Raw genomic sequence first — 25,070 nt, forward strand, 5'->3', positions numbered from 1 at the left:
CCCCCCCCCAGCCTCCAGTCTCCGGCTCCCTTAGGTCCCGTGATGCAGCACTGCTCATGATGCCGGGGGCATGAGGTGTGTCCCAGCGCTGGTTCACTGGTTCACCGCTGGGTTTTTCCTTTTTTTTTGGAAGCCTGGGTGTTGTCCCTGTGCTGCTTTTGCTCAAAGCTAGCACTCTACCACTTGAGCCACAGCTCCACTTTGTGGTTTGTTTTTAGTAGTGTATTAGAGCTAAGAGTCTCACAGACATTCCTACCTGACTGACTTTGAACCGTGATCCTCAGATTTCTGCCTCCTGAGTAGCTAGGATGACAGGCCTGAGCCACCAGCCGGCACCTTCACTGGTGTTTTCACTTGACAAACATCTACCCTGGCAACTGTCATACCTCCCAGCCTGGGGCCAGGTCAGCCAGGCTTTCCTGGGGGGCTGTGCCCCCTGGGATTGTTCTCTGTGGGCATGAGACTGTCGCGATGTCCTTGCCTGCACAGGAGGTGTATGCTCGGTGCATCTGGACAGGCCTCTCCAGACTGGCACCACGTTGGTGCAGCAGGCCGGTGTGAAGGTGCCTGGAATCCATGGAGTAGGAGCCCCGGGGGTCAGGCAGCGAGGGTTGGGGTGGATGGAACTCCAGCAAGAGAAAGGCCAGGCCAGGCATGGTCACGCTGCAGACGCTCCTCCCAGCCTAAAGCCTCAGCCCGAGTTGAGGGGCCTGCCCGCTGCTCAGCAGACCTTGTCTTCAGCAGGAGCTTGGCATATCCTGGCAGGGGCCTTGGCACAGCGGGCGTTTGTCTGCAGCTCACCTTAGATGCAGCGAGGAACGCACCTGATGTCTATGTCACTTCCAAGAGAACATTCCATCGTGTCTGCTCTCTGGAGGAGGAAGCCCACTGGGATGCTGCCACCTCTGATGTGATTCTAGTTCCCCAGCTGGGCAGGCTCTGTGGCCAGTCCCCTGCCCTCTGGCTGGCTGAGGGCATGCACATTTTTCTCTGGGCTCCCCAGAGAGTTTCATTCCTGCTTTATCTGCACAGGTCTGGGCCCCTCCCTCAGTCTGTATGGAGCCCAGGTGCCACCCCACAGACTGGGCCCAGCTCCCTCACCAGCTTATGTAGAATGCTTAGCTGTTCATGACTTCTAGCAAGGCCCATCTGTCTCCATGCCCTGCTGGAACAGACCTTGGCCTGGCCCTGGGATCCAGGCTTCGTGAGGGACTCTCATGTGGCTGGGCAGACGCTCTGGAGCACAGACACTGGGAATGGCCGGAAGAAGGTTCCAGCACCAAGGCTCACCAGGCCACCCTGAGACCCTGCCTGCCTTTGCCTGCAAGGCCTGCTGCGCTGAACCTGACTTGCCTTGCCTCCTTTCCCCTGGCAGGCAAGTTCAGAATGTCCACACGGGCCTGGACCTGTCGGTGCCCCAGCACCAGGAGGTGCGGGGCAAGATGCTGTCCGGCCACGTGGAGTACCAGATCCTGGTGGTGACGCGGCTGGCCACCTTCAAGTCCGCCAAGCACAGGCCCGAGGACGTCGTCCAGTTCTTGGTGAGTGGGGCACCCTGGCCGGGGTCCTCTGGAACCAGGTAGGCAGACACACCTGCCCGATGGGATGTGGGTGACATGTCGGGGGTGCGGCACTTCCCCGGTCCCTGGCTCCTGAGTTCCTGAGTGTCCCCTGAGAGCACCCAGAAGTGAGTCAGGTACGTACAGTTCACCGGACACAGGCTTGAAAAGTGGCAGATAGAGATGGAAAGGGAAGCAGGGTGGGCCATGAGCCTGTAGAGAATGAGCACCTTACCCATCCCTGAGGAAGGGGTTCTAGAACCTTCTTGGAAGAGCTGAGTGTTAGGTAATTCGATAGGTAGGTTTAATTAGGTAGCTGATAAAGAGAACAGCATACAGTATTCAGGCAGGAAGAGATGTTTGTTTTACCAAACTGCTTGCCTAGGCCGTGCACAGTGGAGACTACAAGGCAGAAAGGGGAGGGGCTGGGCTGGGAAGGTGGCTCAATGGTAGAGCCCTTGCCTTGCATGCGTGAGGCCCTGGGTTTGATTCCTCAGCACCACAAAAGCAGAAAAAGCTGGAAGTGGCACTGTGACTCAAGCGGCAGAGTACTAGCCTTGAGCTGAAGAGCTGAGGGACAGCGCCCAGGCCCAGAGTTCAGAGGGGGGGGGGGGCTGAGCTGGGGCCTGGATTTAAGTAGGGAAGGGGCGGGGGAATAAGGTGTGGCTAGGTGAGGGTAGGTGTGGCCACACCAGGTGCGGATGTGACCTCAGGGCCTGGGACCCTTCCCTGGTCAGATGGGAGATGTGACCCAGGGCAGCCCAGGATGTGACCTCAGAGGCTGGGAGGTGACTGCCCAGGTGTTCCAGTTATCTAGGTGACACAGGTACTGGGAGGATACTTAGCCAAGAGGAGGGGGTGGTCTGCCTTCTGGGGCCGACCTTACACTGAAGACAAAGCCATATTTTAGAGAACCGATCATGCTAAGCAATAAGGGGGTGGGGGGGAAGCGGGGGAGTCCTAAGCCAAGAGCATAGCCTAAGCAAAGGCACGGCTCAGAACGGGTGCGGGGTGAATGAGGGGAGGACTCTGAGCAGTGGAGGCTGGTTCTAGGAGGAAGCAGGAGGAGAGGAGGATGGATGCAGGCAGCATCCAGGTGCACTTACAGCCAAGCAGGAAGTTTAAGCAGGGCAGTGCCAGGGAGACCTGGAGCTGGAGTGGCAGAGAGAGGCCGGGGCAGGCAGCCTGCTTCTGAGCCAGCACACAGAGCCCCCCGGCAAGGGCTTGGAGCTGCCGGCTGGCATCGGTTGGGAAGGAAGGCAGGGGGAAGACGTCCATATTTACAATATGGACAACCAGGAGCAGCATGGGGGGGCAGGTCCAAGGGAGGCCTGTGTGGAAGATGCAGGGTCTCCCCGTACCTGGACGTGGGGAACAGCCCCAGAACCAGGGGAAGATGCAGGTCTGGAGACACCAGCTTGGAGGTGGTGATGTTAAAAATTCAGGATGTGGAGGATAGGAGAAGGGCTGAGGAGGAAATCCTGAGCATGTCTGCACATCAGGGCCGGCCAAGGATGAGAAGAGCGGAGGCTGAGGGGAAAGAAAAGAGCTGGGCAGCGGCAGAGCCGCGGGCTAGGGGCGCAGAGTGCTTCCACAAGGTCAGGTCACACACTCCCTTACTTTGGTCTCTTATAAGAAGGGTCTGGACCTGGTGACCAGGAAAGGTTTTAGGGTAAGTGAAAGTCAACTAGTGTCATGCAGTACCTAAGGGAGTAATCTGGTGTGAAGTTGCTGGCAGCCAAGGCAGATCAACGCAGTGCGGGAGATACTAAAATCTATGAGAAATGAACGGCACAAAACTTCCTCTTGGGGACCCTGAGCAACACCATGAGGAGATTCTCAACCAGCAGGGCTGTTCTGCTTGCTCCGCTAGGGAGGATGTGAGCTGGTGCTTCTTTGTCTGTGCTGTGCAGACAGGGGCTCTGTTCTTAGGGGCCATTTGCAGCTCCTGGTAATCTAACTTGACCCAGGAAGGCGCTCAGGACAGCTGTGTCTTTAAAGACAGGACCAGCCAGCACCTGAGGGTGATGGCTGCTTGGGGCATGAGGGAGAGGCGGCCCCTGGCCAGCCGTGGGTCCTGTGCAAAGGGCTGAGCCTCCCTGCAGAGTGTGCCACGCGGTCCTGACCTGTAAGGCCATGCCTGGTGGGGTGTAGGCTCGTGCATGTGTGTGCGTGTGTGTGAGGGTGTGCCTGGGCACATAACATGAAGTCCCCACAGAGGAAAGGAAAGCTCACATGTTCCCATAGGATCCGGTATGTGGTCCAAAGTTGCATGCCTGCCCATCTGTAATCTCTTTGGAATTTCGTGATTTAATAAGCATCTTATGTTATTTCATATAAGTGTACATGTTGCTAGCCCTGGGGCAAAGCCAAGGGAGGGGCACTTGTATCCTGGGTGGCAGACACTGTGTGTGCAAGGCACAGACAGGCATGTGCGTACAGTAGAGAGTAGAGGGGCACCATTGCTGTCTGCCCAGTGCTCCACAGTGCCCAGCACATGGGAAACATCAGGTAATTGTGACCCCCTCACCTCAAGTCCTGTTTCTCTCCTGGCTGTTGCTGGAACACAGCTATAGATGTGAGCCCTATGTGGGGTGAAGCCAGGCTTGGAGCCTTGTCTTGCTGGGCATGCTTGGAGTAGTCAGGCCAGCAGGGGGCGCTCAGCCCCCACAGCACAGCCAGTTGCTCAGGACAACTCAGGTGCCCATGAAATACTCTAGAAAAAGCTAGAACTCTCAAATTGGGTGGTGGGTGGTGATACTCGTTAGCCAGATGGGGGGAGTCCAGACAAATCCCACCAGAGATCCACAAGGCCTCCCAGAGACCTGAGTACACAGAAAATGCTCCCATGTAGCCACATACCAGCATGCTAAAGGGGTGCAAAGGGTGCAGACCAGGCCTGGGGGTGCAGTTGTCCTTACCTTCATTCCTGACACTGCCCAGCCTCCAGGGAAGTGTTGAGTCTGGGACAGAGGGGCTGTGGGCTGTGGTGGAAGCCTAGACAGGTGACTTCTCTGAGACCTCGGGGCCTATACAGAGCCCACTGCAGTGTAGCTGCTCACCCATAGTCCTGGGGTCTCCTGGCACCACACACATGGGCAAGGGCACGATAAATTAAGAAAGAACCCTTGAGCTGGGCACCGGTGGCTCAGAAGCCTAGCCACACAGGGGGCTGAGATCTGAGGATCACAGTTTGGAGCCAGTCTGGGCAGGGAAGTACATGAGACTCTTATCTCCAATTAACCTTCAAAAAACTGGAAGTGGAGCTGTGGCTCAAGTGGTAGAGCACTAGCCTTGAGCAGAAGAGTTCTGGAACAACACCAGCACCCTGAATTTAAGCCTGAGGACCGAAAGTAAAAAAGGAAGAAAGGAACCCTTGGTTGCCTAGCAGTTGTGCAGGGGCTGGGGAGGAGGAGACGGCCAGCCCTCAGCCCTGCAGGAAGCAGAGCTGCCCTTGGGGACTTAGGGGTGCTTGGGGCCCTTTTACAGCAGCAGCGGAGTCCTGAGCAGCTTCACCCAATCCCAGGAGCTTCAAATGCTCGCATCAGGGCAGAGAACCAGCTTTGGTGGTGGCAGGCACCACGCACATGTGGTATCCTTGCTGAGCTGCAGCTACTTAACAGGGAAGAGAGCAGTTAGGAGGTCTGTGCTGAGAAAGGGGGGCTCAGTGTCACTAGATGGTGATCCCACCTCCTTCCAGGGGCTGAGACTGCCCCACTAATGCACCGAAAGCCCCGGATGCAGGCAGCAGCCGTAGTCACCTACAGGCCAGCAAGGCCCCTGGATCAGATGTCATTAGTATCTGGAATCCCTCCTTTATTTATTTACTTACTTGCATCATCCCTTCGGGCCTGTAAGACTTTCCCGCTGGACGGGAGTCTGAGGCAGGGAGGCAGTGGGGACAGCAGGGGCTCCAGGTGAGCATCTGACCACTCACTCAGGAACACCTCATGCTTCCCTCACTCCAGGTCTCCAGGAAGTACAGCGAGATCGAAGAGTTCTACCAGAAACTGAACAGCCGCTACCCAGAAGCCAGCCTGCCCCCCCTTCCCAGGAAGGTCCTGTTTGTGGGAGAAGCTGACATCCGGGAAAGGAGAGCCATGTTCAATGAGATTCTACGTTGTATCGCCAAGGATGCCCAGTTGGCAAGCAGCCCAGAGCTGCTAGAATTCCTAGGTACCGGCGGATCCCTCCCACATCCCTGAAGTCTCCTTGGCCCACAACCCACTTCACGGTCCTGGCAGTGCAGGAATGGGTCCACAGTGGCGTGTCTCCCCACCCCCAGCAGCCTGGACGCAAGCGGGCCTCACTGATGCCTTTGTCTGGGGCGGAAGGAGGAGGGGCTGACCGCCTGAGTGCTGGGTGGCTCATACAGAACGCTCTTTATCAGTGTGGCCCCGCCAGGCCCTTCCTGGACAGCCCACTCCTGATGGCTCCCTCCACTCGCACACCTGCATGCGTGCCAGCCAGGCGTGCTAGCCAGGCACAGGGGCTGCGAAGCCCTCGGGGCACACGGCTCTCCCTTGCGTTCCACACAGCTGTGGATGCAGCTAAGCTCCACTGCACCGTAACGTAATCGGGACCTCAGCCCTCCCCACCCTGCCCCCTCCACTCCCCCCTCCAGTGTTCTCATGTGTTAGGTGGGGAAATAACTCCTGGGTTGAAGAACATGAGGTTGAGTGAGTTTGCATAGGTGAAATACCTCCAGTGGGGCCTGCCACACGAGGATACCCCTGCCCTGGCAAACGAACCCCCACCATCACACACACCCTGGGCAGCATCTGCTCCCCCCAGACCCCCTCCATCTGCCCCCTCACCCCAGAACCCCACCCCTGCACATTTACACACACACACACACCTCCTCACAGCATCTGCCCCACCCACCCCAGAAAACAACTCCCCCCCCCCCCCCCCCCCCCCCCCCCCGAGCATCTTCCCCACATGATCTTACCCACAGGCAGCCCCATTGGTGGTACTGGATTCTCAGTCTACTGACTTTTTCCCCTTCAGACCGGTGGTTTACCTTAAACCTGTCTCTGATTTCTGCTGATCTCCACCCCACCTCCTGATCCACAGGACAAAGACTATCTGTGTATGTGGTACCGAGGAATCGAACCCAGGGCTTCATGCATGCTAGACAAGCACTCTACCACTAAGCCATATACCCAGCCCTATCTTTCAAAAGAAAGTTGACAACAAATCAACTTTTCATGTATACCAGTACTGGGATTTGAATTCAGGTCTCAAGCACTCACTTGGCTTTTTCTGTTCTGCCACTCAGCCACCACATCTCCATTTCAGCTTTTTGGCAGTTATTTGTAGATAAGAATCTCACAGACTTTTCTGTCCAGGCTGGCTTCAAACTGTGATCCTCAGATCTCAGCCTCCTGAGTAACTAGGATTATAGACACAAGTGACCAGCACTTGGCTGAAAATCCGTTTTTTAAAAAAACGAGGCTGGGGAATGGAAGCAGAGCCAGAAGATGCACAGAACGGGGCGGTCGGACACACGTGTAGAGCCCAGGTTTCCTGCGTGCATTCCATATCCTGTGCTGTCTCCTGCACACAGCCGTGCTTGCTCCTCCCACTCTGCCCTGCCAGGCCTGTGAACGCAGTGTAAAGGACGTCCATGGCTAGAAGGAAGGCTCAGGATGTCCTCACTCCTGCAGAGAGAGGACAGGAGGATCCAACTCCGTGAGCCCCTCGAAGCCTGTTTCCTCATCTGCAAAAGGAAATCATGGAGGTCTTGTGATATTTAAATGCAGGGTGCTTATTACACAGCACTATTTTCCAACCTTTGAATAGAAGAACATCATAACATTATGCAGTGTAATTATTACAGCGCAGTACATCCTGTATCAAAGTGAGGAACACTCTTTTTTTTAAGTGTATTACCTACAGGGTGGTATTTTTGAATAGTGCTTGGAAAGATAGATTCTGCAGTCACTACTTTGCATAGAGATGAACAAGTAGTCCAAACCCACGCTTCTCAAACTGTCCGTGGTCGGGGGGGGGGGGGTGAGCCTGTCACAGATGACTCCCAAGTACTGTGCTCAGATGTCGAGCTGATGTGAGTTCCTGAATGTTGTTCTCTCTTCCTCCTGTGGACACCTGTCTGTGGAACACTCTTGGAGAAAACCCTGATCTAAGCCAGCTTACCAGAGGGTGATCACACTTTGTTCTGGAATCTTCCACGAATTTATTCTGCACTCACTGTTCTCAGCCTCTGGGAGCGGGTCTCAGTCTGTGGTTGGGTCAGGGGAGGTCCCGGCTGTGCCCCACCACTAACGCCAGCTGAAGGTGGCGTTCCTGTGTCACTCATTCTGTGGTGGCTGGGCCTGTCTTGCCATTCATTGAGGTCCACTGGGCTCTGGGCCACTGGGGTTCAAGAACCCCCCACCTTGGCATCATACCAGTGTTCCTCCCCTGGTGCCCCCCGCCCTCTGGGAAGCTGCCACACACACTTGGGTGCCCCCAAATGGTTCCTCGCCATCTTCCCTGGGCCAAGTTTGGTCCCAGGAAGCCACGGGAAGTCCTCAGCCTCAGATCCAGTCCCAAGACATTGCAGTGCAGTTTTTCGGTAACTTCCTTCTCCATCTTCCCGTGCAGGTACCAGGTCCCCAGGATCGGGGGGTGTCTCCAGAGATGCCTCCATCCTGCGTGGCACAGACAGCCATGCACAGGACGATGAGGAGGCTTTTGACTTCTTTGGGCAGCAGGACCAAGTAGCAGCCGAGGGGCCTTCCATTCTGGGCCGGAAGGGCAAGGAGGGCCACAAGTCTCTGGAGGAAAAGCAAGAGGAAGAAGAGGAGGAGGAGGAAGCATTGGACCCTTTGGGCATTATGCGGTAGGTCTCTTGTTGTCCACACAGCTCCTGCCTGCAGGTTCCAGGCTTTCTGGAAACAGCCCCTGTCCTTCCTAGGTCCCCCATGGCCTTAGCCAGCATGCAGCTCTGCTTGACCTACATCACCTATGTCTCGGGGGCCAGATTCAAGTAGCCTCTGTCCCTCCCTGGTCACTGTGTCCCCTGTCCCAGACTGCATTGGGGCCTGGTGGAGTTGGCCCTATGATAACTCCATAGCCCAGGCTGCTGTACCAAACTGCCTGGCACTGGGGTCTCCGGCCTTCTTGTAGCGGAGTGCCTGGTGCTGTGACTGCTGCAGAAGCAGTGTCCTTGGCTCCACGCCCCTCCTCCCCCCAGGGCAGTGGAGGCCCTCATGAATCATGCAGGTGGCAGGGATTATGACCCCACATGACACAGAAGGTAAATAAGGTGTGTGCATGCACACACCCTGGGTAAAGACAAGCAGGCCAGCCACATGCCCCTGTTCCTTTCCTGGCTCTCTTGAGTGCCTTCAGCCAATCAGTGAGCTCCTGAGCCTCTTCTGCCTGGTGCACCCCATGCTGGCTGAGGGCAGGAAGCACGGGCTACATGATAGGACTGGAGAGCTAGGGAGCTGCTCTCCCGGAGCTCCATGGTGGATAGCCTGAGAAGTCTGGCTGGGTGTTCCATCCAGAAGCCAGTGGCTTTTCTGAGTGATCCAGATCACTCAGCCACTCGTGGGCCATGCTCAACTGGCCCCTGTCCCTCCCTGCTCACGGGTATCCTCTGCCCCTGCTGACTTCTTGTTCTGCACGTTTTTTTTGTCTCGGCCCACCCTAGCTGGAGCTGTTTTCTGGGCACCTATGGTGTGTGTCGGATGTTGTACTTGGCTTTAGCTTTACATACCAGATCGCTTGGAAAGCGGCTTTTATCCCATTTTGCAGATTTAGAAGCTCAAGTCTGCAGAGGCCATGTGCCCTGTCTGAGGTCAGACAGCTGCACTGGGTGGCGTCCAAGTCTGAGATGCTGATCTCTACCCCGTCTCTGCCATTTGCCAGCCACGGGGCTCCAGCCATTGCCTCTTTCTTTCAAGCTCTTGATAGTGCCTGCCTTTTAGGCTGTCTGGAAGGTAAACCAAGCTGTACAGCTGTTAGCCATCAGCAAGGCCCATTCTTTCTACAGAATCCTGACCGTGGGGCCAGGTGCCTTCTCCCTGCTGTGGCATGCTCTCGGTCTGCACACAGACGAGGGTGGCCTGCCTTGTGGGACCTGCTTCCGAAAGGAATCAGAGGAAGGTTAGACCCAGATGATGTGCAGGATGAGATCCTAACAGCACAGCCTGTGCTATATCGCCCTTCTGCTCAAGCATGGGCTGTGAGGCCAGCAGAGAGGGATGACGATGCCATTGGGGAAAGGTGCCAGGGCTCAGGGCAGGGGGGAGGAGGGGGTGGAGGGAGGCATCCATCCCCTTACAGTGTCTCTCCAGCCAGGCCCTGTCCCCGAGGGACAGCAATGAGGATGGTGGGAGAAGCCATTCCTTCTCATCCTGTGCAAGCCTTGGACTTTATTTTGGTTAGGAGAAGATGTTGATTGAACTCCTGCTCTTGGTCTGAGTAACCATGTAGAGTGCCAGTTTGAAACAAACTCCAGGGATTCATGCCAGCATTTGACTGAAGGACACTTAGAAGAGAGGCTCCTTTTTTGGGTAGGAAAGTGCTCTTTGGGGTTGGCAAATGCAGCCTTGACTTTGCCACTCATACGGTAGCAGAGTTGGGGGGGGTGCATGGGCAGACATGGGACCATTTCCCTCAGCTCTGCCCTGTGGACCCCGAATCCTGGACCCCCCCTCCCGCACAGAAAAGGCACATCCTCTCGTTCTGGTTTTCCTTAAGGACTAGTGTGACAGTCATTGACATTACCTGCTGGGTCAGGAATGTTTCTCCAAAGCTTTTTAAATGCCAGGGATTGAGCTAATTAGCATGAGCTCACCTTAGCTCATTTTACCTTTCAGACAGAACTTCTGGAATCATTTTGATACACGCCCACCATAATACTGTATGTTGTGACCCTGAGTACCTATGTCATATAAAACTGGAACAAGTTTTGAGAACACATGAGAAACCTGATATTTCCTACACATTTCATTTTATGAAAAGCCCTGAATTCTTTTGGGGCCCATTATGAATCTAGGGTGGAAATGGAGCTTGTCTTCTCTTAGCCTACACAGATGGAGATAGAACGTGTATGTGTGCGTGGGCATGCACATGCAGGCACTAGAGCTTGAATTCAGAGCCTCGGCGCTGTCCCTGAACTTTTTAGCTCAAGGCTAACATTCTACCACTTGAGCCACAGCTCCACTTCCAGATTTTTGGTGGTTAATTGGAGACAAGAATCTCACAGACTTTCCTGCCCAGGCTAGCTTTGAACCTTGACCCTCAGATCTCAGCCTCCTGTGTCATTAGGATTATAGGCAAGAGCCACCAGTGTCCACAGAGCCAGAACTTGAGGTCATTTCCTGTTCCATCTTTCAGTAATGGGGAAGGTAGTCGAGACCCAAAGGTTGTCTTTTCACTGGTAGGGAAATCAAGGACACAGTGGAACAGGGACTTGGCCAAGTCTGGTATCTGCCAGAGCCTAGTCTTGAGGACAAGTTTACCCCTGGGTCTCTCATGGACACCCGGATGGGCCCTGTCTTTTATTAGGCTGCCTACCTCACCCTTTGGTAGGGAATACCGTGTTATTCACAGGTAGCTGGCTCCCCGGCTTCCATTTAGCCTGGTTTGGGGGCCTCCTGAAGCAGCCATTTCCATACACCAGGCCCAGCCCTTCCCTGTTGTGGCCACAGTGGGGCACTGTGTCTCCACTGCAGCATTGCCTGCACTGCTGGGAGAGTTAGGCACAAAGCTGGAGGCGGGCTGGGCTAGCTTTTCTTTGTCTTTTCAACCTGCTTCTGATTGGGGAGAGGAAGTGTCATTTAGCCGTGGCAGAGCCTAGGAAAAGGCCTGACCCTGCCCTGCCCTGTCCACATGACAGCAGACGCGGTGCCATTTCACACTCCACCGGGTGGTTTTATCTTCTGTCCTCCTTCTTGTGTGTGGCTTTGTGTTTAACTTCCTATTTCAGTGTCCTCGTGGTTCTGAGAAAATGAAAGTTCTACCGTTGAGTTGTACCTTCAGCTGGAAATCCTGTTAGAAACATTCTTCACTGTGACTCAAATAATATACAATTAAGAAAAAAATGGAGAACCCAGATGAAAATCCTTTCGTCATGAATACATACACATCTGAGTGTTAACAGCGCTGTCCCTTCATTTGCTGTTTTCAGCTTATATTGCTAGATCTTTCTGGGTCCGTTATACCCAGACAGGCCAATGCTTGTCACAGGCAGTAACTTGAACAGATCGCACATGTATAGTGTTTGTTCTGTTGGACCACTGGGCCCCAAGTGAGGTCCCCAGAGCTTCTGCTAGAGGGTGGGGGAAGGGAATCCAGGCTCCTTGCAGGCTGCATGCCCCTGATGGAGGCCTCCCTGCTTCTCTGGGCACTGCCTGGCTCTTCCCCAGCCTGCATCCCAATCCTGGGAGTCCCTGTCCAGGTCCCAGGTCCCTGCCAACATGGCTTCCTCCCATGCCCGCCCACTGCGAGCCTGACCTCCCACGCTCTCTGAGCTATGGCCTTTGCTGGTGAGCTGACCTCTCTCGAGAAGGCTGTGTTTCACTGTCACTTTCTTATGTGGAATTTGCTTCATTTTCTATATAACAAACCGCTTGTGTTTTAGTGTAAAGATACTGTACTTGCTCTGTTTGGATTCTGTGGTTTTCAATGCCTGATGCGCTGCAGGTGTCTCCCCATTAGCTAACCCATCATTTAGAATGGAAACCACACACACACAGTAGGTGAGCTGTGGCAGGAACTCTGGGGATGGGTGACCTTAAGCCCTATTTCCAGAGAAGCCCTAGTACTGTATCTCTAGGGTGACTTGCAGAATAAATGGCATTGCTCTTACACTGGGGACTCAGCCCGGGCTCTGGGTGTTTTTCTGGATGTCTCCAGAATAGCAGAGAGCAACCAGGGCTGGTACATCAAATGGTATATCTGGAAGTGGGCAGAGATGCAGATTCTCAGGCTCCCTGGACCCTGGGTGGAGCCCCAGATACAGTTTCAGCAAGCCCTCCTGCTGAGTCTTGTGAAAGTGTGGGCTGGCGGAGCCCAGAAACCAAACCCTAGAAGACTGGGAGGCATCTGTAGCTCCTAGGTGCCCCCGCGAGGGCATGCTCCCCCATCTCCCGTCCCTCCTCCCGGGAGTTCCATGGTTATCCATTCCCACAGTGGAAGCAGAGGCATGGCTAACCAGGCCGTATGTCCATTGGTACTCCCTGGTGCCCGGCCCTGGCCTGGCCAGTCCCAAAGTAGTGAGGAAGACAGCAATCAGGACATGCAGCCACCCTTACCCAGCAGTTCCTCCCGGCTGCACTTCCCAGCCAGCCTGAATGAAGGGGCCCGGGGACCACAGAGAGAACTGGATGAAGGGGCCCGGGGCACAGAGAGAACTGAATGAAGGGGGCCCGGAGACCACAGAGAGAACTGAATGAAGGGGCCCGGGGCACAGAGAGAACTGGATGAAGGAGGCCTGGGGACCACAGAGAGAACTGGATGAAGGGGCCCGGGGCACAGAGAGAACTGGATGAAGGGGCCCGGGGACCACAGAGAGAACTGAATGAAAGGGGCCCAGGGACCACAGAGAGAACTGTGGTTTCTGCTTTTTTACTTTGGTAGCAAAATCCTGGATCCAAGAGAAATCTCGTCCAGAAGCTGTTATACAAAGCCATTTGAAGCAGAATGGCCTCTCTGAGACAAGAGCCAGCAAAGGGGCACCTCACTGTCCCCCAGCCTCAGGCTCCTCTCCTGAGGGGCCCTGGGCAGCTTGGCTGAAGACCAAGGCCCTTTATGATATAGTCAGGAAACCACTGGCAAAGCTGGAACCCCAGGGTGCATGGTCACCCCAGAGCAGGGCTCAAGGTTCAGATCCTGGTCGAGGGAGGCACAGATTGCTGGACTTCTCAGAGCTGCAGCTGCTGCTTTCGTAAAGCAGGTGCAAAGTCCAGGCCAGAGGGAGAAAAACGTTACTGTAAAATGTGTTCACCACTTCAGATTCACCCTAAAGAGCTGTGTGTGTGTGTGTGTGTGTGTGTGTGTGTGTGCCCACGTGTGTGCGTGCGTGTGTGTGCATTCGTGTGTGCGTGTTGTTGGGCAGGTATCAGTGTGGGCATGCCCACACACCGTACCAGGTGCTTCTGCACAGCTGGAGGTAGCAGGCTTGCCTCCTGCCACTCTCCCTGCTTGCAGGACTGAGCCCTTTGGGGTGACTGCCAAAGAGGCTGTGGGTCGGATTTCTGCTTTTCTCTGTGGCCTGACTCTTCTCCCTTTGTGTATTCTGTCTCAGGGTGATGTGGCCATGAGCAAGGCTGGGCATTCCCCTTGGGCAGAGGTTAGAAGCCCCTGCATCCAACACCTCGTGACTTGAGGTCGGAACATGGTAGGTCCCAGGCAGTGCCCCCCCCACTATGCAGAGAAATGCAGTAAAATGGGGTGGCTTGACCCACAATCCAAGGAGGGGTAGGAGTTGCTGAGGTCTTCAGTTGGGCTTGAGGAGGCCTGAGAGTCAGGCTGTGCTGTTCAGAGAATGACTGGGGACTATTTCCAAAGTGTGCTGGGTTGGAAATGTGAGCCTGGGATCGTGTTGCTGGCCTCCCCCTGCAGTCCCTGTGCTCCGCTCCAAAGCCATTCTGTATTGCCTCCTTGTTCCTGCCTACAGATAAGGAAACACTTGAACCAGTTGCCAGTGGCTCATGCTTGTAAACCTAGCCACTCGGGAGACTGAGATCTGAAGATTCCAGTTCAAAGCTAGCACAGGCAGATAAACTCCCCTTGAGATTTTTTTTAAATCTCCAATTAACCTGCAAAAAGCCAGAAGTGGAGGTGTGGCTCAAGGGGTAGAGCACCAGCCTTAAACAAAAAGCCAAGCAAGAGCAAAAATCCCTGAGTGCAAGCCCAAGTACCAGCCCAAAATAGGAAAGAAAACATTTGAGGAACTTGCCCAGCTGTGGGCTAGGTCATGCAGGAGTTCTGCCTCCCCTTGGCTGCTTTTCCCGCAGCAATGGCCAGAACCCACCCCCCAGGTCCCCCAAGATTCGCTTCAGACCCATCACGCCCTTCTGTGCCCCCTGTGCAGCTGTAGCACACTTCTGTGCCACGTTCCACCTGCTGACATGTGCACACGCCCAGCCTCTGCTGAGCACAGCTTTCCCACTCCGTCCATCCTTCCGTCCAGTCCTCCTCTGAAGCCCCAGACTGTCCCGGGAAGCTGCCCTGACCCTTGGCTGGGCTCCTTGACTGCTGACGCCCGTGCCACTGCAGACACTGCCCTTCTGTGAAGTTCAGGTCACTTCAGGTCATTGATTGGCAGCCTGAGAACATTGTCCAATTGGAAAAGCCCCAAATATAAAAAGTGCTGCATTTTATAGCATGAAAGTTACATTGTTGTAAAGGGAATTGGCTTTTATATCTGGTGAAGCGTCACCTGGCTTTGAACCTGACTGGACCTAGCCAGGCTAGCTGCCTCTACAGCTCCTGTGCGCTTTGATCCTGGGTGGCCGGCCCCATCTCCTGTCTGCCCTGGGAGCAGGTGAGCCTGGAATGGCTCCACAAGGACTCTGGGTGGCCCGGGAGGAGACTGCTCTCGTGTCAGTCAGTGTCACCAGAAGTGCCTGAGCCACGGGAAGCAGGCTGCTTTTCTTGGCCAGTCAAAGCTTTGGAGCTGTCAACCATGGCAGCTGCCGTCTCTCGCTGTGTGCTGCAGGCCCGCCTGCCGACGTGGCCAGGTCTGCGCATCTGTCTCCTGTCAAGCCCACAGCGGGGCAGCGACAGTCTGTGTACCGGCGTGAACATGCTTACACATGCCTGCGCCTACCCGGGAGCCCCTGCCTACCTCGTGTAACCTGTTCTGGGCCAGACCGCTCTTCCGGGTGGAGGACAAGTTCAAGTTCCCCGGAAGTCAGGAGCTGCAGGTTCTTTCACTTCAGACCTGTTCCCCGTCCCTGGTGACAGGGCGCATCAGCAAAGGGCTTTGTCTCCTGTTACACAGAATGGGTTGTGTATGTGTGGACAGCTGTCTGCAGTTAAGTCTAGACACTCTACCCCTCATCCCCTACCTCCATACTATCTCCTCTAGGAAGCCATCCTCGCCTCTAGCTGAGCTGGCTTTTCCCTCTGAGCTCCAAGCTGTGACAATGGGAACATTCTGTGTGGATGATTGGTAGATGGGTGTGACTGCTGGGCCCTGAGCCTCTGGATGGGTGGATGGTGGCAGGGGCACCCTTGAGAGTGGACAAGATGTCCTCCAGATGGCTGCGAGGGGCAGGTGGGGACCAGGGATTGGAGGACTTGCCCAGTATAGGCCCTGTGACTGATCGAGGACCCCATCTTGCTCCCCACTAGACTAAGTAAATAAGTAAGAATAAGTAAGAGATGTGCTGTCATACTATCTGCTTGTCTCTTCCTTCCTTCCTTCCTTCCTTCCTTCTTTCCATCTGTCCACTTTTTTTTCCTTTCCACCTTCTCTTCCTTCATTGTGTCATCCTTAAGCCAGTGTTCACTGAGCGTCTTCGTGGGCCTGTCCCACTGCTATGACTCAAGAGCCTGAAGTTTTAGGGTGAGTCGGACCTTGGACCTTGGGCTTTTAGTTATCCAAACTCTCCATTACCTGATATCCTTTGCCCCCCCTTGGGACGTGTCTGGGGGCGTCTTGGAGGGCAGGGCGGATGTATGGGTGGAGGGCAGACTGAACACCTCTACAGAAGTACATGTTATTATTTCAGTTGAAGGAAAGGTCACGGATGTCATGGGAAGAACACAGGTGTGAGTCTAGTTTGTAGGGATGCTCAGCCAGGATAGCCTGGCCTCATTTGTGCTGTCAAGGTTAGAATTAGGTGGGAAAAGGTCAGACAGTTAAATTCTGTACCTCTTGCATTTATTTATTTATCCATTGCCAGTCCTGGGGCTTGAACTCACGGCCTGGGCACTCACTGTTCCTGAGCTTCTTTTTGCTCAAAGTTAGCACTCTACCACTAGAGCCACAGCGCCACTTCCAGCTTTTTCTGTTTATGTGGTAGGGAGGAATCGAACCCAGGGCTTTATGCATGTTAGGCAAGCACTCTACCACTAAGCCATATTCCCAGCCCTTGCATTTATTCTTCAATCACCCTCAACCCCCCACTGCGCCCCCCCCACCAACACACACACACACACACACACACACACACACACTCACACACGTCTTCTTTCCCCCGCGCCCCACAGGACATTGATTGGGTAGGGTGTGAGTTTGGTCCCGGGGAGTGGGAAGGGGCTGCTGGTGGAGCAATGAAGAACATGCAGCGGGGTCACAGCACAGCCTCCTGAAGATCCCTCCTCAGCCAGGCGTGGGTGCAGGCGTGGGTGGGTTACCCATTCTGCAGCATGCAGTCCCTGTTGAACACAGAGCCATGTGTGGCTGTGGTGGGTGAGGAAGGCACAGGCTGGTGGCAGAACAGAGCCCACAAGCTGGAAGCCTGGTCCCGGGGCCCAGAGAGCTGGTCCCATTGCACAGGGGGCTGGAGCACAAGCCTCCAGGGGACACATGAAGTTTCTGGCCTGGGGCTCTGGGCAGCTCCACCAGGGCCATCGACTCTGTCGGCACCCACTTCCCTGGGGTCAGGAAAGCAGTGCTAGTTCTGCATGTTGGCCTAGTAAGGGCAGCTGAGCCCACACTGCACCATGTGAGAGGAGCTGGGGATGAAGCTTCTCAAAAGTGCTTGCTGCAGGGCTTCCCCATAGCCAGGACCTAAGCACAGGAGAGCAGACCTGGCACCTGGGCCTGAGGGAGAAAGAGCACGGGCTGGAGTGGAACTTTCCAATACAGACCCTGCGACTCCGGCTGTACAGCCCGTCTCTGCAGAGGACAGCAGGGTCAATCCTGTGACACTCCCCCCTCCTCTGTCCTGTGACATTGGGAGGGAAGGACAGGAGCCTAGGACCATGAGCAGTGACCACCCTGAGTCCCAGCATGCTTCAGCCTTCAGTATGGCCTCCAGCAGTCACTCAAGCATATAGTGAACAGGCCAGGCCCAACCAAAGTCTTCACTAGGACTCTGGGCCTGGGCACCAAGGGCTGCCCTTCCTGCCACCTTCCTGGCATATTTCTCCCTGCTCCGTCTCCACAGGAGCTGCAGGCTGGGCTGGGATTCTCCTAGATGTATGCTTCCCGACTGTGGAAATGGCTGTCTTCAGTGCCCTATGCCAAGTACCCAGAGGCCTGCTATTTTTTTTTTTTTTTTTGCGGGTGGAGGGGAGGTCCAGTTGTGGGGCCTGAACTCTGGGCCTGGGCGAAGTCCCTCAGCTCTTCAGCTCAAGGCTAGCACTCTACCACTCGAGCCACAGCGTCACTTCTGGCTTTTTTCTTTTTGCTTATGTGGTACTGAGGAATCGAACCCAGGGCCTCATGCATGCAAGGCAAGCGATCTACCACTGAGCCACCTTCTCAGCCCAGGCCTGCTATTTTTATCTGCCACTGGTGTCTCTGTTTGGGACAGCCAGGCTTTCTGTGAGCTTGCCACAATATTTCCAGCAGGAAGTCAGATGTGGCCTCAGCCCAGTGGGGCTGCCTGGCAGGCAGACAGGCACATACAATCCCGTTTCCAGTAACAAGCCTGTCCTCACCATGTGCGGGAACCTTCAAACTGTGAGTGGAGGCGGCTGCCACGGGCACTGGGTCAACTTGTCAAAGAGAACCCAAGCTCGTTCATCCAGAGCCATCACTAGAGCGCCAGACACAGATCCCAAGCATCCAGTCAGGGGAACAAAGCCTGAGCCTGCTCTAGAACCTTTTCTGGGGTCTTCTCTTAGTCTCCCTCCACAGACTGGCCCCAGCTGGCAAACCGACATAACAGGGCCTGGAGATGGCAGTGTGCTGAGCGTGTGGGGCTTCCTGACTGAGGGGCTGACCAGGGCCGCTGAGTGGATGCCTCCACTCAGTGGTTTTGTTCTGTGCCCTGTGCACATGGGATGTCCGAGGCCTGAGCGGGCCTTCTGCTCGAGGAGCTGTCTGACCAGAAGCTGCTTCCTTCTCTCCACCCTCCTTAATGCTGGCTGCTCCTCATGCCCAGTGCTCAGCTGCCCCCACTACCTCACCAGATCATGGCAGAGTTCCTTCCCGGCCCGAGTTCACGCCCCCTCTGCTGGTCCTCTCATTTCCCTGGAGCAGGAGGACCTGTCAGCTTGCTCTGCCTGCGCTGCTTCAGGCCTTCCCATGGCCGCTTCCAGCTGGTCTCAGCCATTAGTGACCAGTAGGCCCCAGCTGGACCCAGCACCTAGGAGCAGGCTCCTGGACTCATGACACGACCCCACTTTGTGTTTTATCTCATTTCCAGCTCCAGGAAGCCCAAGAAACACTCAGACATGGTTGTGATGCCTAAGCCTGCACCCCGGCTCACCATCTTTGATGAGGAGGCGGATCCTGACGGGGAGCTCTTTGGTCCAAGCCAAAAGCTGCCCCCCTCGAGTGCCTCAGAGCCCCTGCCTCGAGACTGTAAGTACGGCCCTTGGCATCTGCCCTCAGGCCTGCGTGCAGGCTTTAGACCCTGGCACGGGGTCAGTGTGGACAGAATGCAATCTCATCTTGTCCTGTCTGCACCAGATATAGACTTGGCTCATGGAGGTTTTCTGCTGGAGAAATCAGGCATGAGACATAGCATCTCCACAGCCTGAAACATTCTGGGGCTGTAGTTATTCTAAATGTCTCATGGAGGATTTTCTTTGTTGCTTAGAGAAATGCCTGCAATGCTGTCTTCAGCCTGTGAAGGCGCTAGAGCCCCCAGTAGGGTCCAGAGGAGAGTCCCATCCGGGCATTAGGGCTTGGACTCAGGGTTTGGGTGCTGTCCCTTATTTTTTTTTTTTTTTTAACTCCAGACTGGTGTTCTACCACTTGAGCCACAGCTCGACGTCCAGCTTTTTGGTAGTTAATTGGTTAAGACTCTCATGGAGTTTCCTACCTGGGCTGGCTTTGAACCACAAGCCTCAGATCTCTGCCTCCTGACGGCCACCCTTGTTGCTAGGATTTCAAGTGTGAGCCACCAGCACCAGGCATGATTTTAACTTTAATAAGAGGTTTCATGGTACCTGCACTAACTCCAGTGAAGGGCTCAGAGCAGAGATGGTGGAGGGAACACCAAGTAGCTTTAGGGTTTCTCCACCCCTTCCTAGTCCAACCTTCTGATGTAACCCAGTAATCCAGCCAATAGTACTTAGTGAGCATCCACCAAGAGCTGGGCCCACGTCCCTGTCCTTAGGGCCTCGGGACCCTACAGAGACGGGATATCACCTGATCAATGTAGAGCAGCCTAAGTCTGAAGCAGAACAAGCAGAAACCCTGGTTCCCCTGGAACTACAGGGACTGTGCCCGGGTGGAAGTGAGTCGGGTGGAGCTGAGCCTGGTCGGGGGCCTGAGTGGTCAGCCAGCTGTAGCCAGGCCCGCTGGATAAAGCATTCCAGTTAGAGACCAGGCCTGCCGGGGAAAGCCCTTCCAGGGAAAGGCGATGATTAGTGCTCCCATCGGCCAGGCCAGAGCAGCTCAGGTACAAGAATGGGGGAGAGACGAGACTCTGAGCCTATGGGTCAGATCCCCTGGCTGGTGGGCGGCCCTCACTCCTTACTGGAAGACAGGCTGCGGTGAGGGAGCTCAGTGAGCCTGCGTCATGAAACCTGGGGGGACCTGGAACAGTGAGCTAAGAGGCCACTTCCCTGCCAGAGCAGAAGTTCAGAGAGGACCAGGCACCCGAGTGAGGCCCCTGAGCTGCTGAATCCTCGCCCTCTTCTGCCCCCACCTCGTTTCTCTTGCTCCTTCCCCTAGGTGTGCGGGGAGGCTGGGCCTGGCATCTCCACCCTGCGTCCCAGATGCTGAGGACGTCTCTGTGTAGTGTAGGGGACGTCTCTGACCATTCTGCCTCCTGCCTCCCCACAGCCCTGAAGCTGTTTGATGACCCTGACCTCGGCGGGGCTGTCCCCCTGGGGGACCCCTTACTGCTGCCTGCCACCCGTGAGAGTGGAAGGTCTTCATCTGGCCTGGGCCACACGGATGCTTCCACCACGCTGTTCAGGTACCACCGTCCTGAGCGATGCCTCCAGCTGGGCATCCGGGGCCTTCCCAGGCCGGAAGCCGCTCCCGGCCTCGGCCCTCGGGGGAGGGATCCATGCTTGCCCAAGACCTGCGTCCGCAGATGACTGAGAGGTAGCAGTGGGACTTGGCAAGGTAGTTCCACAAGGTCTGCAAAGAGAACAGGCAGTCTGTGTGTACCGGCAGCTTTCCCCCCCCCCCCTCACATTCATTTGTTAAAAGTTTATATCAAAAATAGAAATTAAATTATACTACTCAAGAGCAAGTATAACCATGTAGATGGATTGTAGAACAAGTAAAACTGGGCTTTGGTAGCATGTGACTTTTCCATATGGAACAAAGCAGAAGGCCTGTCCACCGGAGGTCTGATCCCTTACACAGAGTCGAGCTCAGACCTTGTCCAGAAATGTTGGTTGCTGTTCTCTGCTTGCTGTGCGGCCCTCAGTGAAGGCGCCTCTTGAGCGGTCACTTGTCCAAGTGGTCCCTCCCGCCCACCTCTGCCCTGGCCTCTGCTCGATGGCACTGCAGGCTCTGAGCATTTGGAGAGGGGGCTGGATCCTCTGAGCCTGCACAAAGCGTGCTGGTGGCATTCGCGTCTCCATTTCTTCTCTACCCCTCCCCAGGATGTGGGGTGTGCTTGGCCATATTCAGGAAGCCAAGCTGCCTCTTCCCAGGAATGGCTGATGTGGCACTGAAGCGCGGGGCCCTAGGGGGGCTGTCATCGGTCCCCCTCGTTAGCAGCCTCGGACTATTAGCCCTCCAACTGCCCGCCAAGCCTGGGTCACCGCTATGGCTCCTTGTATTTACATCTCCCCAAGGCCCCTGGCATCTGTTCAGGCTCTCCTACTGTGTCCTCAGTGCTGACATCCCGACAGGCTGGGAGGAGCCAAGACGGTTGCTGTTTTTTGTCAGAGAGGGAAACTGAGGCAGGGAGAAACAGGGAGTGACAGGGCCAGGTTGTGCCCTGAGGGGCAGCTCTAGTGAGACCTGTCTGATCTAGTATATTCGAAATCCATTTCCTATCAACCCTCAAACCGCTGAGCACAACGGCACTTTGGGGAGTCACAGGCTGCCTTCCAAGGATTCTATGGCCCAATGTGGGACCCTTCCTTTGTCTTGCCTCTTGGCATCCCGCACAGCACCTTGGGAAACTCTGCTTAAAGAATGTGAGCCCTGAATCCCTGTCTCCACGCTGACAGACATATGGTCATGAAAATCAGCTTCTTGGGAGCAAGAACCATAGTTGTTTTTTGAGTCTTCCCTGGTACTACTGCTCAGTAACTGGGCTTCTTCATCACAAGGGGCTTTCTAGTATTCATTCATTCATTCATCAAGCTTTCACCCCTCTATCCAGTCTGGCCCCCTTCCCCCCTCAGGTCAGTGTGCGTACAGAGGGAACAGAGTGTGATGAGCACAGGACTGGGCATCAGAGAAGCCTTCGTCTCCTCCTGCATGGAGCCATACCAGGGCCTGGCCTCCAGTGTTGTCACTAGAGTTCTGTCTTCTCTTGGGGCTTGGGGAGGAAGCATGAGCTAGGAGCTCAGGACTCTCACGCCTCACTATCTGATTACACCTGCTGGACCTGAGAAAGAGGGCCTGGATCTGAGACTCACCCCTAGTGATGACTCAGGGAGCCCAGGTGGAGTAGGGTGCTTGGAAAGGGGGAGCCGATGCAGGCACCTGCATCCCAAAAGCAGCTACACTGTCTCCACCAGGGCTACACATAGTGCAAATGCAGCCATGACTAGTTCTCTGTACTGCTTTCTTTTCCAAGCAGCGTGACAGCCCCATCCCCTCTCAGATGCTTCTTTGTCTTCCTGTCTGAGGATCACAGGCCCTTCGGGCTCTTCCTGGGTATCTGCTTCCTCCACTGCAGGATATAAAGGACCTGAATAATGTCGCCCCACCCCAAAACTCTCAGAGCCCAAGGCGGCTGCATTTTCTAGAGTGTAGCCTAGACGGTCTCTGGGTCTGGACCAGGAGGCTACCTTTCCCCCACTGTTCTGCCAGGCAGGCTCTGATTCTCTCTGGTCCCCCAGGAAGTGGGCAGGGGGAGCCTCCCTCCATCCGTGGCTGGTTCCCGGCAGGCAGCTCCCTGGGGACACTGTGCTGGGTTCATGCAAGCTCTGCCAGGCCTTACAGGGCAAGAGGTTGTTCTAGTTCCTTCTCTCCATTCCTCCTCCTCTTCAGCCCCACTGGTGTCTGAGCTGACTCACATTCTTGGTCCCGGGGCAGGAAGTGTCCTTCTCAAGCCATCTAGCAACGCCTGTCTATTCTAATCTTCCCCCTGGATCTCTGTAGTCCACTACTCCATTCTCCAGCATCCGGGACCTCCTTTCTTCCTTTCCGGGAAGCCTCCCCAGCCTCGACTGGGCACAGGAGCTGTCTGGCCAGCAGGGAAGCCACTCCTCTATATCTTCTGCACCTCTGCCCAACACCCCATGGTTATCATTATATGCACTGAAGCACTTTCCATGTGATGTTTTATTTGGACCTTACAAGAATCCCTGTGAAGCTGGACACCATAGCTCACATTTGTAAACCAAATACTCAGGAGGCGGAGGCCAAGAGGATCATAGTTTGAGGCAAGGCAGCTAAGAAGTTAGCCAGCCTTCATCTCAGTCAATAAACCTGGCATGGTGGTATGCACCTGTGATCCCAGCAACATCAGAAGCCAGAGGTAGGAGGATCTTGGTCTGAGGCCAGCCACGGGATAAACAAAACACACAACCATCCTAGTCACCAGCAGGCGGTTGGAGGTCTGAGTCTCAGCTGCTCTTGACTGAGGCCACTCTAGCCCTTGCTGAGTTCATCACAGCATCTGTGGCCCATGGAGGAGCCCAGGGGTCAATAGACCCTGTAGCATAGTGGCTCAGAACCCAGCATTGAGCCTGGTTGGGCTGTGTGCTCAACAAGAGGAGACATCCTACTTGTGACCCAGGCACTGCCACTTACTGCCCTCCTCCATAAGGCCACAGACCATCTCAGCTCCAGGGTCCTGCCTGCAAGGCAGCCCTGAATGCACCTCTCCAGAGGTGCCCAGAAGTCTTGAAGACGGAATAAGGTAGAGAATCCTAGCACGAGGTAGTGAGCAGTCATTCTAAAGGGACTGGAGGGCTGGGAATGTGGCTTAGTGGTAGAGTGCTTGCCTAGCATGCATAAAGCCTTGGGTTCGATTCCTCAGTACCACATACACAGAAAAAGGTGGAAGTGGTACTGTGGCTCAAGTGGTAGAGCACTAGCCTTGAGCAAAAGAAGCTCAGAGACAGTGCTAGGCCCTGAGTTCAAGCCCTGGGACTGGCAAAAATAAAAATAAAGGGACAGGAGGGAAAGTCCTGTGAGGAAGCTGCGTTTGGGGAGGAGTCGCCCAAAGAGTCTGCTGAGATGCCACAGGAACTGGCTCTACCCACTGCTGTGGGGTAGAGGATGTCTGTCTGGATGGCACAGCACAGGCTGGCTCTGGGGAGTTGCCCAGAGCCAGGTGCCCACGTGGGAAGTGGTGCTGCAGGGTGGGGGAGGGTCTTCCTCCTTTTGGAGGGGGTGGCTATACTCAGGGCTGCTCCCTCTGGTTCCCTAGGGTGGAAGAGGACTTGGACCAGATTCTGAACCTGGGGGCTGAAACCAAGCCCAAGCTGCAGCCCAAGCCCAAGCCCCCGGTGGCAGCTAAGCCAGCACTACCCAGGAAGCCAGCTGTGCCTCCAGCAGTGGGCCCAGCCAAAGCCGAGGCTGGACCACAGAAGCAGTGTCAGCAGATCCAAGCCATGGATGAAATGGACATCTTGCAGTACATCCGGGACCATGACGCCTCCGCCCAGGCCTCTCCCAGCCTCTTCTGACCACTGCACACCCTCCTGTGGATGCATGCCTGTGTGGAGTGGGCCAGGACCTCCACGCCCCAGGACTGCATCACTCATTCCCCTTTCTCCTGAGCTGTCAGCTTCATGTGGAATCCCACAGAATAGAGCCCACGTGATCCCCGTCCAGCTGGAAGAGACGGGAGAGTAAACGCAGAGATGCCTTGCTCAGCAGGGATGGAGTGAGATTTGAAGGCACCTCTGGGAGGAGTCCCATTGTGCCTCCTGTGCCAAAAGGCCCTGCTGCCCAGCATAGGAAGCCTGGCCCACTTGGGCAGGGCTATATGGCTGCCAAGCCCTGGAGCAGAAGACCCCCAACGCCCCACCCCCCAGTCCAGGCTGCCCTCCTCTGATTTCCCTGCCTCGTTGGAGTGTGGAGGCTTGGGCCTCTGGGTCCAGAGACCATGTCTGTTATGGCAGCTCTGAGCAGAGTGGGTTGTGGCATCTTCAGAGCTGGGACTCGGGAGTGTCCAGCCTGGCACTGCTTTCCCATAGGAAGCCGCGCTCCCAAGCTTCTGTCCTGTCCTCAGGGTTTGCATTCATCCGCAGCCTTCCAGCCATGGAGCCACCAGCCCGGGGAGACGGAGCTGCGCACCAGGGCAGCTCCCCAGCGCCCGGGGCGGCACG

At 55.5% G+C, this 25,070-nt stretch overlaps 1 protein-coding gene across 1 annotated transcript in view; it reads left to right on the plus strand.

Moving 5' to 3' along the window:
- Window positions 1–24,549, plus strand: part of Hs1bp3 (HCLS1 binding protein 3) — a 26,957-nt gene extending 2,408 nt beyond the window's left edge. The window contains exons 2-7 of the mRNA XM_013013592.1: window positions 1,376–1,541; window positions 5,528–5,735; window positions 8,169–8,406; window positions 18,848–19,005; window positions 20,437–20,572; window positions 24,167–24,549. Coding sequence (XP_012869046.1) covers window positions 1,376–1,541; window positions 5,528–5,735; window positions 8,169–8,406; window positions 18,848–19,005; window positions 20,437–20,572; window positions 24,167–24,425 — 1,165 coding nt within the window. The 3' untranslated portion in view covers window positions 24,426–24,549. The remainder of the gene's footprint in view (window positions 1–1,375; window positions 1,542–5,527; window positions 5,736–8,168; window positions 8,407–18,847; window positions 19,006–20,436; window positions 20,573–24,166) is intronic.
- Window positions 24,550–25,070: the final 521 nt, after the last annotated feature.

The sequence above is a fragment of the Dipodomys ordii genome, unplaced genomic scaffold (genome assembly GCF_000151885.1).
Source record: "Dipodomys ordii isolate 6190 unplaced genomic scaffold, Dord_2.0 Scaffold20, whole genome shotgun sequence".
Taxonomy (NCBI): domain Eukaryota; kingdom Metazoa; phylum Chordata; class Mammalia; order Rodentia; family Heteromyidae; genus Dipodomys; species Dipodomys ordii.